The 18619-nt window shown below is 39.8% G+C and overlaps 1 protein-coding gene across 8 annotated transcripts in view; it reads left to right on the plus strand.

Moving 5' to 3' along the window:
• Window positions 1-18619, plus strand: part of PDE1A (phosphodiesterase 1A) — a 249081-nt gene that overhangs the window by 202590 nt on the left and 27872 nt on the right. For 7 of the 8 annotated variants that reach the window (XR_008748561.1, XM_055812955.1, XM_055812952.1 and 4 more), the window contains 3 exons: window positions 1368-1488; window positions 3910-4094; window positions 11602-11877. Coding sequence is in view for 7 of the 8 variants with exons in the window: in XM_055812955.1 (XP_055668930.1) it covers window positions 1368-1488; window positions 3910-4094; window positions 11602-11877 (582 nt within the window). In the remaining variant the exon portion in view is untranslated. The remainder of the gene's footprint in view (window positions 1-1367; window positions 1489-3909; window positions 4095-11601; window positions 11878-18619) is intronic. The other variant, XM_055812956.1, reaches the window with a different exon arrangement.

Here is an 18619-nt window from a genome sequence, read left to right on the forward strand (position 1 = left end):
AAAGTACTGGACATGAGCCCAACTTTTGCTGTGCACACTGTAGAGTTTGGTAGATCTTGTCTTCAGATTGACTCTTGCTCAGGAACTCACAGGCCTGTCTCTAGCTGAAAGCCTGGTGCCATTTTGCGGATGCATCTCAATGTATACATCAGATCTCTGGACAGCAATTAAGACTGTCAGTGTGGCAGGGTCAAACTACACAGGGTCAAGCCTCCTTGGTCTGACAAGGACCACTGCATTCTGTTCCTGTCAGTTTTGATAGCAGTGGTCAAACTTCAACTTCCCCCTTTCAGAAATGTGGCTCTTGGCTCTCTCTGTATTCATTTCCATCAGCAATAAGGAGACAAAACCTGGTAAAGATCACTGGGGCTAGTCAGAAGGACAAACCCTAGAAGCATTCTGAGTAAAGCCATATATCCTGCCAACAGCTGTACCTTTTACAAGAGTGAACACAGTGCTCAGGGAGAAATTCTATAGGTAACGGTGTCTTATCCCTGAACTGAAGCATGTCGTCCTGTCTGATCTTGCCATTCAAATGTCCTTTATTCCATTTCACCAGCATTGAAAGGCAACGTGCCTGAGCATCATACCTGCTGCAGAAGGGAAGTTGGAACTTAGGATGAAGTACATTGCTCACCTTTGTGCCACGTTGCATGGTTAGGGTATGAAGATACCTGGAAATTCATTGCTAACTCATGTTTTGGCTTTCCCCCCCCCCCCCCCCCCCCCCCCCCCCCCCCCCCCCCCCCCACCCCCCCCCCCCCCCCCCCCCCCCCCCGTTAAGTGCTCAGCAGAGAATAATGCTTCATTCTCTCACTGTGCCATTCCATACCTTGATGAGCACTTTAAAATGTAAAAGACATTGTTCAGAGCTGACATCTCAGAACTGTGGGATAAATGCTGTCTCCTAAGGATATTACTTGTTCTGTTCACTGATTTGACAGAACACTCCTACACACTGTGAAATAACACTTTATCTCCACAGAATAATAAACAGCAGTGTGAAATATTAGCTCCTTGGCAAGAAGCTCCAAATGGTAAAAGAGACAGTATGACTTCTAGCCCCCTGGCTCAACAGTAGCTTCCCTTCTATTCAATAATTAATATTCATTTCAAATGGTAGGTGTGTTCTGCAGTCCATAAAATTTACAAGAAAAGGGAATGAAAAGCTATAATTGTTACAATCTAGTTATATCTATACAGCTTCAGGTGGCTTTGGTTCTAGTTGAGCTTTTTTCTTCAAGATTATGCCGGTGGTATACTATATTGAATCAGGACTACAGCCAGAAAATCAGCCTGATACCATGTATTTAGATTTGAGAGCTGTGGAAATGTGAAATCTGATTTTCTTTCTTTTTCATGTTTAGGTTTCATTGACTTCATAGTAGAACCAACATTTTCTCTTCTTACGGACTCAATGGAGAAAATTGTTATGCCTCTTATAGAGGAAGCGTCAAAATCTGGAAGTCCTGCATTTGGGACACCCAGGTATGAACACACTGCTTAGTTATTGAACTAACATAATAATGTAATTCTCAGATTCATCACAATTATTTTAAGTTAGAAAAGTAGCGTCAATAGCTGTACAGTATTGCCACCGTGTGGTGCTGCGTTGTATTTGCATTATGCTGTTACTCCATTGGCTGTGGATGATTGTGCATATAAAAAAGCAAAACCGTTAAAAAACAGTTACAAGCATAATACACACATATAAAATATGAAGTTGATTTTCTACAGCATATCTAATAGCAGTTTGTTTCCTTTGACTATAATCTTTGCAACAGGTCATTGAAGTTCTTAGTTCTCTTACCTTGAACCATTTTCAGTACAATTCTAATTGTCAGTAACAAAAGTCATTCTTTCCTTTCTGAGAGGCAATTGGAAGTGGAGGTGGTAAAGGTGATTTCAGGGTTCTTTCTGTGTTTTGTTATGCTGTAGGTCACTTTCTTTCTTCACCTTTCCATGTTAGTATTATTTTATATATACACTTGAGACAAAACAGATTTCACTTATGTTGCACTTGAGAGACCTAAATACAGTATAAGTGAGATGGCACTGCACAGGTGGGGAGGGTTTGCTCATCAATCCCTTGGTCTTTGCATCATGATAGAAGTTTTGTATAAAACAAACTAGCTATGACAGATGATCCGAGGGACTCCACGCTGAAAGCATTGTTTGATAATGAGATGCTGCTTTTACAATTATTGCCTCTGTTATCTACTTTTCTTTCGTTTTAAAACTGTAATTTGAGTTTTCACCGACGCTACTAATATGACAACTACTCTGCAGGGCAATTTTTCATTTTCTGTGCATTAGTTAGATTTTAATAGTAAAATCATGGAATCATAGAACCATGGAATGGTTTGGGTTGGAAGACACCTTAAAGATCCTGTAGTTCCAACCCTAATACCATGGGCAGGGTCACCTTCCACTAGACCAGGGTGCTCAAAGCCTCTTCCAACTTGGCCTTGAGCACTTTCAGGGATGGGGCATCCACAGCTTCTCTGGGCAATCTGTTCCAGTCCCTTACACTCTCATAGTGAAGAATCTAAATCTACCCTCCTTCAGTTTAATGATGAACCTAGCTCTTTTCTGATCATGATTACATGTATTTCGGTTACTAGAAGTAACTAGAAGTTACTAGAAATAGGTATGTATGACAGTGTTCTTAGTATTTTGGGGAACAGTGCTAAACTAAAGCAGTATTGATAACAAATTTGTTTACCTTTTCACTTCTTCACAAGTGAGTAGTTAGCAGCTGCAGATGATGAGGAGCTCCATGCTTCATTTTTGGTTGATGTTCATGGCTACGTGGAGATGAGCAAAGGCTTATGATCCAGCAAAGCTTCCTCATGTGAGGTGGAGGATAAAGTGATTTTTTTATTAGTATGGAATCAAGAGCTATACTTATAAAGAGAGTAGAGAGCCAACAGCATGATGCAGAGATGTCTGAGCCAGCAGAGTTGCACAGAAACTACTGGGTGGACACCAGGAGTGTGTCATTCACTGTGGTGCCTGGAAAACATTAGAATTATAACCTATTCTTTCAGTTCCATCCCATTCAACAACTCTGGAGCACACAGAAATGACAGTAACTCTTCTTGTGCAGTTCTCACTGCTATGTTCACTGCAGATATATTTTCTGATTAATGGAAAACCATTTATATGCATATTAGCATATGTGTTCAGTATCAATGAGCTGAACTATGCAGCGTAATTGAGTAAACAAAACCTGGTATGACAGGATTACCTGTACAAGATCAGAAATAGGTCTGATTTTTTAATCCTGAGAAAAAGAGAGTTCATTTTTTTCCCCCACCTTTACATGTGTTTGCATTTTCATATATGAATAATAAATTTTACTTCTACCTTACTTTATGTGTAAGGTAGCTGCAGTAGCTCTTAAGTGGATTTTAAAGCCACTGAACTAAATCCTGCTTTGACTATACTTGAAGGCACGTACCTTGGAGAGAATTTTCAGCTAAAGCTGAACTTAATTGTCATATACTTTTTTGTCTTGCTTTTTTAAAATGGGTCAAAAAATAACAATCATCAGATGTCTTTCCTGTGAGCCCCAAAGATACCATTCACTGTTCAAAAACACAGCTAAGAAGGTGCTCTGAAATGGCTACATAAACATTCTTTCAAGAACCAACTTACAAGTAATGTATTTTCAGCTGCCACATTTTTTTCAATAAATCCCTGGAAAAAGGTCATTGAGAATCGGTCCCAGGTTGCAGCTTCATGAGATGAAGAAATAGCTTGTATCTTGGGAATCTGTGGTGAAAACTGTTATTTTGTGTTAGTGATTGCATGCATGTCCTGAGGAATTAGATTCCAATTAACTGTCTGTGTAATATCAAAATTGCCTGACTGTGTTCATAATTTAGAGTTTTTTCCCTTCTGCAGCCAAAACAGTTTGGGAGCAGTAAACAATGCCGAAGCACAAAGACGACCCAGTTTTAAAAGTGCGAGTGATGGAGGGACTCACACAGAAAATTCTCTAGCAACTGTAGACCTAACAAGCTTTAAGGACAATTTGATGAAGATCATTCAAGCAAACAAAGAAAGATGGAAAGAATTAGCAGTAGAAGGTATGATATTCTAAGGTGGGATTTTTTTATGGGTTACTCCCTAAGATCTCCCCTACTTTTAATTTTTTTTTAATTTCTTCATCCTATAAAAATACCTAGTTGTCTTGTATTCATACATTTTATGTCTTAATGTTTGTTTAGATGGTTCTGTTTTCCTCTCCCAGGAGGTATAAAGAGATGTAGCTGGTCTGGGGATGAGAACTCCTCTTATAACCTGTACAATAAGGCTCTGTGTTGCACAGCTTATCTTTAGAGGTCTGGTTTAGAAATGCGCATTCTTGCACATTTAATCATAACTGATACAGACATCTGCTTCAAATGCCAAAATCAACAATTCAAAGTAGTATGTGATACCACATTTCTTATGAGACATAAAAGTTGTACTTTGCTATTAGAAATGCTATTTGTTCCCCACTGTATGGAACAAAATTCAGTATTACAGGCTTTTTGGGACTATGCTGTAGGCAATTATTTAAATGACCCTGTGGATCTAAAGATTTGGGCAATCACAGCATGTATTAGGCCCAAGCAAGGCAAAAAGTGACTCTTTGTTTGCGGTTTATAGTTAATAAAGTCAAATCTCCATCAAGTGTCTTAATTCATAAGCTGTACCTGAAAAGTGTCTGGAGTTACAGTTATCTGTGTGAAATTATTTGTAATAATTGTTCAATACAGTTTATAACCTTGATGCAGGTTAAGTGAATGCCATTTGGGAGTATTCTGTCCACAGTCTTATCTTTTTTCTGAGTAAGTACCTGGAGTATTTCGGTAGCGTTTTACTGCTGGGGCTGATCTCACTGTACGTGACCTGATAGTGACCGCAGGGAATGGTATCCTGGAGTCCAGTGCCAGCCTTGTCTTTCATCCCATCATCCAAAGCAGCACCTTTTTTCTCCAAGAGGTGTCAGACAAGACAGAAAATCACTGCTGAGCAGTGCTTAATTCTAACTTCGTGCTAAATTGCGAATGAATATTCTCATTAGGGGAATATTAAGAACAGGTTTCCATGCACCTATTGTGACAATGACTGGAGACTTAGGTAGAAGAGGCAGCTGAGGAGGAGATTTAAAGTCATATTGTCTCTCCTTCATGAGCAGCCGCATATGATTGATAGCTTTTTTTGGTATTGTCCAGCTAATTCTGACTGATCAAAAGGACAAAAACACTAAGTTGGGATGATCAGTAGTAACAGCAGACCATCAGGTGCCCAAGACCCCTTAGCTACAGCCTGCAGAAATCAAGCAGCCCTGAGCTATCTACATGCAAGGTCCTTCAATACAAAGGAATAAGAACTTGCTGTCTGGAAGTTTGCCATTTCCAGTTACATGTAACTAACCAGTTTGATTTTGGTACATTGGCTTTTTGGTATATTGTTTTGGAGGTGTAGGGTGCTATCAAAGAGGTAATTTTCCCTTCATTTCCAGTGCTTTGTAGCGCTCTATGAATTACTGATACGTTTAGCCCAGATTTACTGGGCTGTTGACAGCCATTGAAAACACAAAGCTTCTCACAGCAAGAGATTTAAAAATTCTTCTCGGTAAATGATTGCTTCTCTATACAGTCAATATTAATGTGAGGCCAAGCAAGATCCGGGAAACTCTGGGCATGCTTTCTACTGTGAAAAACAAAACTGTTAATGTTCAAGACTCCGTGAACTTTGTTGAGATTGTAGATGTCCATATTCTAGGGTGCCCTTCTTTTCTTTTGTCTACTTGACTAATGAAGTAATTTCCTGAACAGAGTTATGTAATTACGGTAGAATGTACATTAGGAAAACTGATGGGTAAGTGCAGATAGCTGGTGTTGAGGCCAGAGCTCGATGAACAATATTGGCTCTGTGTGATTGTGGTTGAATCTGGTTTGGAAAACATTTGTGAGAGCAAGAAAGAGATTTGTGGAAAACTGCACCCGTAAAGAGACTACTTGCAACAACATCTGCAGGTGGCTGGAGCATGGCATGGATACCTTCAGGGTGCCTGATTAGAATCTATTCTAAAATAGAATCATGTGATTAGTGCAAATACTTTTGAGTACAGGTTTGTATTTTGTTAGTACACAGATGCTAAGTTTTTTAAAAGCTGGGAGGGGGGTTATATAGGTTTTTTGAAAGTTAAGATATTTTCCATTCATTTGGAATGGAATGTGTGGGCACTTAGCCCATATGCGGGCCCTAAGGGCTGCTGGAGAAGATTTTCACCAAGTGAACATAGCCCTCTATAGAGAACTATGTGAGCTAGCACAGAAGTTCCCTGTCACATAATGGGAGAAGTTTTCCCCAACTGGTCCAGATCAGCAGTATACCTGCTCTGAAGCTGCACCATGCAAAGGCTAAAATTCCTTAATCTGACTGCAAAATTAACATCTAGTAATGAAGGAAAAATATTGAAATACATCCCCTTTCCACTTGAAATTCCTTTCAAATTGCACTCAAGTTTGACTAAGCTTGTAAGTGAATAAGCTGAGACCTTGAACCTCAGATTAATCTGTTCCATCCTGTCTGGATCTCATGTTACCTTCTCTGACTCTATTACTTGATGAAAACTCTTTAGGTTGCTCTGGGCATATGTGTGAAACTGTGTTTTATTTATATATTAGTAAGAGCACATACTGAGGGAAGAAATATCAGGGGTAAATCACTGCCAAGTGAAATGAGTGTTGTTATTGCTATCGATGTTCCTAGCTAAATAATTTATGACAAGCCAGAAAGAGCTGAGTGCACTGAGGAGGTCACACGTGAGGACAGTGTGCAATGGTAGTAAGCAGGCTGGCTGCTAGTGTAAATATCCAAACACGGCTCCTGAGCTGACTATGACAAACAGTACTTGTGCTGTTAAAAGAGCCATCTGCATTCTTGTCAGTGGGCTCCACAAACACTAGACATTTTTCCCAGATTAGTTCACAGGCTCAGGAGAAGTTGTTTTTACAGAATGTAGTAATACAGATGCACAAGTAATATAGAAAGGTAACTAGCAACAATCCACAGAATTTCCTGAGGGTCACTTGAGCTCGTTCAGGCTTCTCACCTTTTCAGAAGAAGGCTACTCACAGAGCACAGGTTGGGAGGCAGTTCAGCTGGAGCAAGGGCTCCCTCAGCAAGGGCTGAAGATGATCTGACTCTTATGCCCAAGCAGTTCAGACAAGAAGACCAAGACACACTGGCAGTGTTGTTGACAGAGCAACTTTCCTGGAGATGCTGGTGCTACCCCTCCCTGCAAAGATAGTTGCTTTGAGAATTAATTCAGAGCAAGCAGCTTGGGCAAGGAACAGTGTGCTTTATTTTTAGAAAGGCCTGTGTTTGTGAGGAAGTTGTGTATTTACCTAGGCAGCTGACTGAGAGCTTCCTTAACAGAAGGTTACTAAGTAAAATGGCTCGTTTTGCTAAAAAGGCCACATCTTGTATAATTGATGCAGAGAAGCTCAGTGCTCTATAGCCTAAGGGTCCTCAACCTTTCACCACCAGAGAATTAGAGGAATGTTTCTCAGACCTTTCAGGGAATGCTGTTAACAGGGAATTATCATAATGATCAAACATCTGGGATTCTAATTTGAAAGCCTTGATGTTTAATTAATATTCCAAACCCCTAATCACCAGATAATCTGTCTTTGTTCATCTCAACACAGTGATAAAGAGACGATTCCATCCTGTCCTTTTTTTCAACACCTAGCATTGATAGTTGCTGCTATTTGCAATTTTGGTAGTTGTAGCAAATAGTAAAGATGCTCACATCAGTCTGAGAAGTTCTTTTGTTAGAGAAGATGTTTGCTAAATGGATTTTAAGGACTGGAAGTTACTGACCTACTGAGAAAGCTGTAAGAAACAGACAACTTGTTGGGAAAGATATAAATATTATGTAAGATCCTATATGCAGCAGTTCTTTGAACACAGAGAAATTACATCACAATGCTTTAACGTTTATAAAATAAAATGTTTAGTCTTTATGCCTACGATGTTTATTCCTTCTTGCTTATTTTGTTCTATTAAAATGTTCTAAAGATTTACTAATTAAGTTGGTCAGTGGTTGGCAAGCTCAGGTACTCCTAAAAGAATGAAAGGGTATGGACTAGCAACCATGCTTAGCGTCTGTTCAGTAGATATTGTACATAAAGTTACAGGGATAAATAAGTATCATTATCTTCACTGTACAGTTGAGCAAAAAGAGACACAGACAACTTAGGACACTCACCTCAGGTCATATAATAGCATGAGGGAACGTATCATACAGACTAAGGGTCCAGCTGCCCATCGAATGGGCCCATCACGATAATACAACAGCAGTGTTGCTTGGTTTTCCCATTTTATGCTTATGTAACTCTTCTGAAGAATGAACTGTTACAGGACCCGACCAAAGGTTGCGTTATTTGTATGGAAAGTGACCAGTGACAAGCCTTGTCCTCAGCACCTTTTGGCAGTGCTCTTGCTGCGTGGCTCGAAGGTGCATGTCTGGGGTGACTGACCGCATTGGGGTGGTATGAAAAATATGTGAGGCTGAACAAGGGGTTTGCACTGTCCTGTGCTTAATTTTGACAGTAAAAATATGAAAAAGTGACAACTATTGTGTCTTTGGAGTAGAGATCAGCTTTTTTTTTTCCCCTGTGGGCAGCAACTTTGAATAACAAATGTCTCTTCTGGAAGACCTCTGCAGGGTACCTGCAGGCCCCCCTCGGGCACTTTCGGTCCTGCATACTTCCAGTCACAATAACTAAAGGGTTCGGTTCCATTTTGTCTGAAGGATTTTCTCTGCAGACTCGCTAATAAGAAGAGAGTAACAGCTGCTAAAATGCGAAAATCTGAGAGTGATGATCTGATAGCATCTTAATGTGATTTAGCAGCCACTAGGAAGGGTGGGTGGTGGGAGGATGAGTGTGACAGTCACAGAAACCAACCGACAGTTTGGCACATGAAATCTACTCTAATGGGCTGTTTTAATCTGTTGGACAAAAGTAAATTCAGGGGCTAAAGGAGTCCCATCTGAACCAGTGACAGTAATTTTAATTGCAGTGATAAATTATTTAGGTCATAAGCAGTTCTTGAGCTAATTCAGAAAAGTGTTAGGAACAGTGGAAAAAGGAGAATTTTTCACCATGGTCTGAGGAAGTGTAATGAATGGGCTGAGCTCAGAGTAGGAAGACATATTTTGTATCGGCAGCACCTGGTAAATCACAGACTAAGGAATGATAACTGAACCTGATACTGGAACCTGTTAGATATCCCCCTGGAGCATACACTAGAGAGCTGGGCCACCTCTGCAAATGACAAACTACATGACTTTAAACACCTTTTCCCTCTAGTAGGCTTGGAGCAGCATGTCCCTCCCTTCCCCTGTCCCAAAAGTCCCAGCATTCAAGCCCCTGTGCTTATACAGCTGAACAGCAAAAGAGAAGTAAAAGGTGGAGGTAGCCACCCTAGAAAACCATAAACGCACAAATTATTTTTAACCGAATCTTAGTAAAAAGTTTTGGTAGTTAATTAAAACTTTGCTACATTTTCTGTATGTCACAATGCTGTGACATCAGGTGTCACTGGATTACGTGGTTTGCAGTGGTTTTATATCCTCCTACATCTTTGTGCAAGGAGTTGAAAGCAGAAGGAACACATGTCTAAATAACTGTGGGTTACTGCAATGTATTCTTGGGTTTGAAAATGGCAGGTTGGTTGGGAAAAATCACAGTTGTTTGGGAACCCTTGGACATGTCTTTAAACTTATGTTGGAGTCCCAGAAGCACCAGGGTCAGTCCTCTCATTTTCTGCAAAGTTTTGATGCTTATTGCTGGTCTCTTCCTTTTTTTTCAGTAAAATGCTTGTAGCTCTGCCATATGGAGGCAAATACGGCACATAAATCATTTTGGGGGGACAAAAGCCTTAAGTAGGTAGATTATGCCATGAGTGACAGATGCTTGAGTTAACATATCTAGATTGAACATCAGAATTGCTTCAAGTTGCATATATACATTTCTTAATGTCTTTAGCCCAACCACTTCTCTGGAAGAGCTGCATTGAAGTCTGTAGAAAAAGAGTACCTGTCCAAGTTTCAGAAGATTTGGAGTGCAAAACAAGCAGGTCTCTAAAGTTTGTAAAAAAACCTGGCTTAACAATTTAGAAACAGATCAAATTTGAAAGTTCTTGATTTTCTTAAAAGTATACCAGAAAGTGTAAGAACTGACAAAAGCAGGAAATCATTTAACTATTCCATGCTCCTGCACATCAGCTCAGGTTTGGAGGTGTTCCTTTCTATCCAGTTTCACAAGACAAATTGTACTTCAGGGAGAACTTTCTTTAGATTCAGAAAAGTGATGTGACGAAGCTGCCAAATGCTCACTGTGGTAAAAATGTGATTACAGACTGGGCTGTCTTTCAGTTACCATATGCAATCACTTTTGGTCTAGATTTGGACTGGTCACTCATAACCAGAGTTTCTGGGAGCTGCCAGTCGAACTCAATAAATATCTCAGTGCTCAGTTTCCTTCCTTAATACAGTGTGCACAGCCAAGTTAGAAATTTTATGCCATATCATGCAGCTGTTTTGTGCAGGTGTTGTGGAAATTGCAATGCTTTCACTTTCTAAGTTGATAGTGTTTTGTATCTTCTATAGTAGTATACAGATTCTGAAATCTGAATTTACAAAGCAGAGATTCTAATAGCAAGAGAAACAGGCCCTCCACAAAGATGGTACAGTTATTTTTTATCAGACTTTTCATTCTCCATCACAAGTTTTCCATTCTCCATTTTCTAAATCTAGTTCCTCCCAGTACCACCTCTCTGTGCTGCTCTGTTCTGTCTCCTTTTACTCTGGGCCATTTCTTTGTACTGTTCTCCAGGTTTCTGCAATAGAGCAAGGGGAATAGAGCCTTCCAAACATTAATTGCTGTCTCCTGTAATTGCTGTCCCCTGAAGCACAATTTCCCTCATATTTTTTTCTTCACATTCTGTATGTGCCATTAACCATAATGGCAGCAGTACTGGATTGTAGGCGTGTGTCACCCTCTATAACTTGTTCCAGCTGAAGCTCTGTGTTAGCTGGCATTGGACTTCTCCAGACTGATAGACCAACTTTCTCCAGGCCTTTCCTTCAGTTCTGATGCCTCCCCCATCCCGCAGCAAGGTGCTCCCCTCCATGCCCTTTCTCTGTTGCAGAACTGATGAGCTCTGCTCCTCCTAGTCCTGTGGCGACAGACACCACTGCTGGGGGACGTGCCCGCAGCATGGGGTCCTCCTGCTCCCATCCTTCAGCTTACAGTGTGTCTGATGCTGCTGCTTGCCTGTACTGTGGCCAAAAAAAAGAGGTACAAATTAGAGAGCAAACCAGAAAGCGGACCACTATGGTTCAGTTGCAATAGTGTAATCAGGAGAAGAATCTGACTCACATTAAACACACCAGTGCACATGTCCTCGTGCAGAAAGTCGATGTTCACAGTGTTCCCGTGTGCAGCTCTATCAGTCACTACTGATATCAAACAACTGTGGCATATCCTTCTTATCTAATTAACATATTTTGTTCCCTCTTTGTAGAAGAACTTGTGAAAAATGTTGGTGAACAGGAAACAGACCAAAGCAGAAATTCCACAGAGGCACAGTTACAGGAAGAGACAACAAGGATACAAAATGAGAGTAGTCAGGGAGGCGATGGTACAGCCTGTCCTCCCAGATCCATCGTCCTACAAGTAGTCTCTTTCGACACTCCTCTGAGTGATGAATCCAACTCAGAAAAATGCACTAACTCTGATCCGAACCAGAAAGATCTCACCGATGCCCAGCAAGAAACACAGAATACAGACCCACTGAATGGTAATACTTCATCACAGAGCACCAGTCAATTTAATGAAGCTGTCCAGGGCGAAGCTGCAGCAGTGTCTGGTATCTCCCTGTCAAACATCGACAGTAATGTATTGTAATAAGGTGTTGTACAAACCACCAGTGTAAGTTTCACACCATCAGGCATGTGTGAAAACAGTAGTGTCCTCAAACCATCAATTAAAAGCTGTTTGATGTAAGCAAATACCATCTTCTTGATATTAGCTATTTGGTATCTAGAAGAAAACTTCTTACATACAATACCAAGACCTTTAGTTGAACGCGAAGAATGATTTTTGATCATTTAAAGATGATCATTTAGTCATTTAATGATTTAAAGATGTGTATTTGCAATTAAATAGCAGTTTGTTATTGGAGAATGAGGTGAACTTTCAAAACAGAACTATCTAACATTTTCTCTTCGAATAGGTAATTATTCTTATGCTGTTAAAATATACTCCCCTTAGTTTAGGCACCTAATATGATTATTATTTTGCAAACCACATCCTTTGTACTAACTGTAATGTGAACTTTAGAGTTAGATTTAAGTAGATGGAATATGCTAACTGTTGTAGGCATGGGACTGTCATTCTCTTCATCAGAAAGATCAGTCCCCTGACTGTAGTTTGCAGGACAAGTGAAACAGCCAGAAAATCCTTAGCGTGTCAGAATATTTTTTAGAATATAAGTATTTTATCATAAGCTGAATATGATTTAGTATCTGGTGATCATAACGCAGTATCAAAGGCAAGATACCCAAGCAATAGGAATAGATGATACCAAAGTAAGAGAAAGGTGCTGTTCATTTTAATTTTATTTTCTGAATTTGCTTATATTTAGAATAAGCTTTGAAGTATTTGGGTAATAATAATCAAGGCAGGTAATGACACTTCTTTTCCTCACTTCTAATTAAAATGCTAAGCTCATTAATGCTTTTATGACAGGGAGCCTTGCAATATTGTACCAGAAGTATGGCATTGTCTGAGCAGCAACACCAAAGTGCTTATAAGCCTTAGCTTAGACATAAGTATATGACTTGGCATATTTCTCAAAGATGCTTTTTATGGAGAACTCCCACTTATTCTAGAGTTCTGCTTTCCAGCACTCCATGCTTTTATTGTTGACAGGTTTTTTCCATCAGAAATAACAGATGGTTAATTTAGGGTCCTAAATCAAAATATTTACAGTAAAATTAATTTCACAGCATTTGAAGTTGTCTTATAACTGACATTTTTGTCTTTTGACATGTATTATTCGCACCAATTTTTGTATTAAAGCCCAGCTTGAAATTTAAGTGCCTTAAAAAAAGTTTCCCATCTCCTGGATGAGGAACAGGGCAGGAAGAGCTGCATCTTTTACCTTTCAAACTATGCAAAAGGCAGTTGGGGTGTAGCTGCACTTGGGGATCTTTAGATGGCTGAACAACAAAAATGCTGTTTGAGGTGTCAGATACAAGTCTGCATGCAGTTAGTGCACACTGTTGCCTTGTCAGTCTTTACATTCCAGCTTCCCTATGAGAACAGAGATTTCTTATTTTAGAAAAAGCTAATCCCATTCATTTATAAGGCAGGGAAATTTCTACAGAATGCCTTGTATTTTAATACTTCAAACTGCAAAATTTATGAAAAGGGTAAGAAGTGGTTGAGTTTGCAATGGTGTATTTCCGAAGGCAAACATGATCTGGAAGCTATTTTTTTCTTGGAGATGGTAAAAAAGATTTAATAACGTGAATTCCCCCAATCCAAGAATGTTCCTTCACTAGAGATGGCAATATTCAAAAAGCCTTCAGATAAATAATAAAATAGAAATAAGAGTTTAATTATTTAGTGGAAATAAATAGTATTGGTAAGGTCCTGAACTAAAAATCAGAGCTCGTACAATGTCATTGCTCAGCTCTTAGGTCACTGAAGAGGCAATGGTACTTAAACCATGGACTTAGAGCAAGTCATAGAAAGAGGGGAGATGCAGCAGTAGACATAACTGCATTGAGTAATTAATTGCACAGTGAGAGAAGCAGCAAATTATTTTTAAGGCAACTCCAGAGGCAGAGTCATGAGCCAATATCCCTTACTAGGATCCCCCAACTTGCATCTGAGCCACTGCAGGTTTTGCAGCACACATCTCAGTTGCTGCTGATGGCCATGGAAAGTTTTGGTAGAGAAATGTAGGTTTTTCTACTGAAACTTAACATCTGTGCCTGAAAAGCTTAAACTGCTGTATAAAGATCCTTGGAAATGAAATGGAACTGAAAGGATTTTTCTCCTGTCCCTCCTTTATTACAAACTGTGCCTTTTCCTGCTGGTGACAGTGTGTGAAAAATAAAGGCTACTGCTCATGCTGTTGATTGAACACATGCCCTGCCATTCTAAAATTCTGCTCTGAACAGGTTTCCAAATTAGTTTGAAAACTGTTCATCTGATACGGTTTGTGAACAAATGTAGTCAGCGGTACTTGTTGTCATGGGAAATTATATTGTCACAAAAAATTATATTGTCAAAGTGCTGTTGTCATGGGAAATTCAGAGAATATATGCGTTCCAAATTCTTTGGATCTTGCATTCTAGAATAGTGACTTTTCACCTATTTAGACCTGTGAATCCTTAAATTTTTTCTGGTGGAAAAGTGCATCCCTGGTCAGCCAGCTTAAGCCTACAGAAAGTAAGTTTGCATTTCTTTTAGTCTTATAAACATTTCATGGATCCCCTCGTAAGTCAGTCACTCAAGCCAGAAAACCACAAGGTGAAGCTGGATTTCTGATTTAAACTATCACAAACTTTCAGTAGAGTGCTGCTCTGCATAGAGTAATGATACTGATTATGTGTTATTTTTAAAGGCATTTGATGTTTGGAGGCCTTTTTAGTTGTCATTTTATGTGAAACATCTGTTCACTGTGGTATGCTGAGTTTACTCTCCTCCATCTCCTTCAGTGATTATTTGTGTTCATTTTCCAGCACAGATAAATACCCAGGTAAACGGAGAGCTTGATGAATGTTTTGCCTGGTTTCTGTAGCATATTAATGTCAACGTCTAATACTCTCTAACCAGGTTCTTTTAGGTATTCCACAAGTGAAGGATGTAATAGTGAAGGATGTAACGTTTACCTATATGAAGGTAGTTAATGTTACATGGGATTTCTGATTTAGCAGAGTGATACAAAATATACTGAAAGCACCCTACAAATGTAAGTTACACTTAGCAAAATAGAGCAATAGCAATACACAGCTCAGTCACAATGCTGATGCGAGTCCCATTACCAGTGTCCAGAATATGCTCACCATCATGACACTGGGTGTCCCCAGTCACTGGTAAGGCATACACGGGTTGAAGCCAGCTCAAGCCCACTGCTCTCTTCAAAATTCTTTTGCTAGCTGTTTAGTTTTTATACTCTGTATTTGGCTGAACCACATATTCACTCCCTCTTTGCTGGCCTGGCTAACCGGGGAGGCAGTCACATTCTTCCGAGGAATGCAAGGAGAAACCACTGGTCAATCCCCGTGTCTGTGATATAGTGGATCCACTCCACTATCAGTGCTTATCTAAACCTAAGGCCACCCCCCTCTCCCCTTTGTGTTGAGACCGTCAGCTTCCTTTGCAAAAGCTCTAGTCAGTCACCCCTTGCATTATCTCCTGAGCTTGGTGGGCACATCGCCCTTGCCCATCTCCATTGAACCTTCTTCCATTGTAGGGGTTTATTGGTCATCAGAATATCATTTACATTCTGATTTTATGTTATTAAATAGCTTGATTTATACTTTAATGACATTTCATTCTTGCATTTTTCCCTATTTTCCCAATATTTAAATGTCATAGAAAAATATTTTGAATATTTTCTGGACTTTTGAAATTATTTACAGAGGGATATGTAATCATATTCTTAAAACTTTCTTTCCTAAGGACAGACCAGCCCCATTACTATATAGTGAGAAATCTGTATGTTTTTTAAATACTATAATCCTTTAAGTCAGCACTGACCCTTTCACAGAACTTCATGCTTCTAATAAACCACAGAGGAGACCTAATATTAATTTCTCAACTATGTCATAGATGATATAAATAAATGACATACGGGCTTTTTCTGTGCCTGCCAATTAAAAAAAAAAGTATACTGCAGGTATTTACATCACTGTAGCGCGCAGGGGTTGGGGCAGCAGACTTTCTAATAACACGTGGTGAGGCTCAGGTTGGTTCTTTGAGAAAAAATGAATTAATAATGGGTTTCAGCAGTAGCTTTAAGTACTTCTGCAGAGATTGTGCCACCACGTTAAAGATAACTGAAAAGAAAGGCAATGCAGGAGTTTAGTATTAGTCTAGTCTGCAATATTCAATACCAAAGGGAAAACTTAGGCCAAAATGTTTCACATTTCTCTTTCACCGTGGTGAAATGATTTAATATCTTTCTAAATGGAGGGAATCCTTAACTGCCATTGTTGTTGTCTAAATGTAGATACTCGATATTAGTGTTTTTGCAAGAGTTTTCATTGCTGCAGTGTGTGTAGAAGCCTCATAACTACTAAGAGCACAGCAGTCTATTTTCTCTTCTCACTGCCCCCTCCTTTTTCTCTGTGTAAGTGATGTTTGGGATGGTCAAGGGTGAGTGTGTTGTGTATGATGCAGTAGCACTTAGCTCAGAAGGGAGAGACAGCATGGGTAGCATCCCCACGTGTCACTTTTGCACCTCTGTTGATGTCCAGCGGATCAGACAGGACTCTTTCAGCCAAGGTCAGAGGTTTTCAGTGGAATGTCACTGCAAGCAAGCAGAAGGTAGCGTACACACGACCTTACATTTTTTAACCTGATTCCCAAGTTAGAGTTATTTGAGTATTCTAAGCAGCACTATACATCTACCAGGACATTATTTGCACTCTCTGTGTGAGATTTTTCTACCTCTGTGCTTTCCATACTGAGGATGGGTGGTAGAAAGCTAAAGCGATGTCCAGAGTGCTTGCTCACTCCCAGGAGAGAGAATTAAGCACCTGTGGGTGCTGGGGCTGGGAGAATGAGATAGAAAGTAAGAAGAAAAGCAATAAAGTTATTCAGATTAAATTTTCATATGTTAGCTGTCATTGTTCTGTCCTTTATAAAAAGCAGAAAACTCAGTTGGGTTCTCTGTGAGTAAGCAATTGAATTGTAACAGTGATGGGGAATACAGGGAGATGATCTACCTGCTTTCTTGGGAACTGTCACCGAATATTTGGATGTACTATGGTGAGGGGGCTCCCCATTAAAAAAAGAAAGAAGGCCTGTTTTCCTCTCCTCATATCACATCTTTTTCTAGGTCTAGTTCTCTTAGACTATTGTGTTTTACTGACAGGAGTAGCCCTGCCCTGGGTCCTGGGCAGTGCAGAGGGAGAGCCGCAGGGTTGCTATTACAAGGACTCGGGTTAGGACTGAAAGTCGTTTTTCTCCACTGTACCTTTGTCCTTTCCATCATCTCACTTTCATTTAATTGAATGTTACAAGATTAAGTGGAACTATTATAACATGATTTCTTTTAAGTGATTATTTTCCTTTTCTCCTGAGTGATTTATTAATTAGAACATTAATGTTAAAAACTGCTTATGTTTAATTAAACAACTCCCTGTTTCAATGATTTATAAATGCTAATTGGCACACTTTTAACTTTTCACTCATGATGATAGCCACATTAATCCATAATATCAAAATGTAAAGGAGATAATAAATCTGTGATAAAACAGATTATCAGTAACTTCACTTTTGTATGGCAGTAGAGGACTACCCGCTCGCACCACGTGGTACAAAGCGTTCCGCGTCACCAGCAGGCAGTACCTCAAAGCCCTGGAGGAGAACCGGGTTAAACAGCAGTGGACAGACCCACATCAACAGCATGCCCGTTTGATTTATGATCACGCAGGTGGCATCGAGCAGTCATCCGTGCCGTGCAATGCTAGTGACTGTTGAGTGCGGTGGTGTCCCTGCGGTGCTCAGCTGAGGGCGGAACCCTTTGGATCCGTGCAAAGTGGGCACAGGTGGCTGCGTGCCTGGTTCGCTAGCATCCCTTGTGCACGCAGTGTGGCTAAAGAGAGCAACGGTACATCAGGATCCTGGTACTAAGGGAAGGCATCCATGTTCGTGCATGGGATGAGGATGGAGGGAACTTATATTAAAAGACCAAATGATGTCTTTATCAAAAGGATCGGGATTATAAGATAACAGCCATTAGCAACCATTTGTAAGGCAGAGTTTATCACATAAAATACCTGATGCAGTGACAGGAAGAAAGTTATATATGGTTTAGAAATTAATGTCTAGTTTTTATGAAAACTAAACATAATGGTTTTGTTTTAAGGCCTCCACAAACCGTTCCTATCCCACTCCTAAAATTCCACTAACCATTTTACATCAAGTATAAAATTTTAATATTTAGATCATTAGGTTTTACAATCATACCTGTTGCCACCCCCTTTTTTGTTTTTATGGATAGTAGTAAAAGTTTTGCTAAAGCTGTCCAAAAACAACTGCAGGCTGAAAGATCTGGAGATGTTGTTTTAATTCACGTTAATCCAATTTTGACACTTTAAAAGCTTTTGGAGAACTGGTTGTCTATATTCCACCTACACTAAATTTATGTAAAATAAGGGAGACAATGAAGAATGCTGCCTGGGGGAATACAGCCCATCTGCTGGTGGCCTCGTTGCAGAGTGGCAGCACCCGTTCTTGGCAATGATAGAAGGGTAAAATCAGTAGCATTTCTTCCTTACTTACAATGAAGTCATGGT

The sequence above is a fragment of the Falco peregrinus genome, chromosome 8 (genome assembly GCF_023634155.1).
Source record: "Falco peregrinus isolate bFalPer1 chromosome 8, bFalPer1.pri, whole genome shotgun sequence".
Taxonomy (NCBI): Eukaryota; Metazoa; Chordata; class Aves; order Falconiformes; family Falconidae; genus Falco; species Falco peregrinus.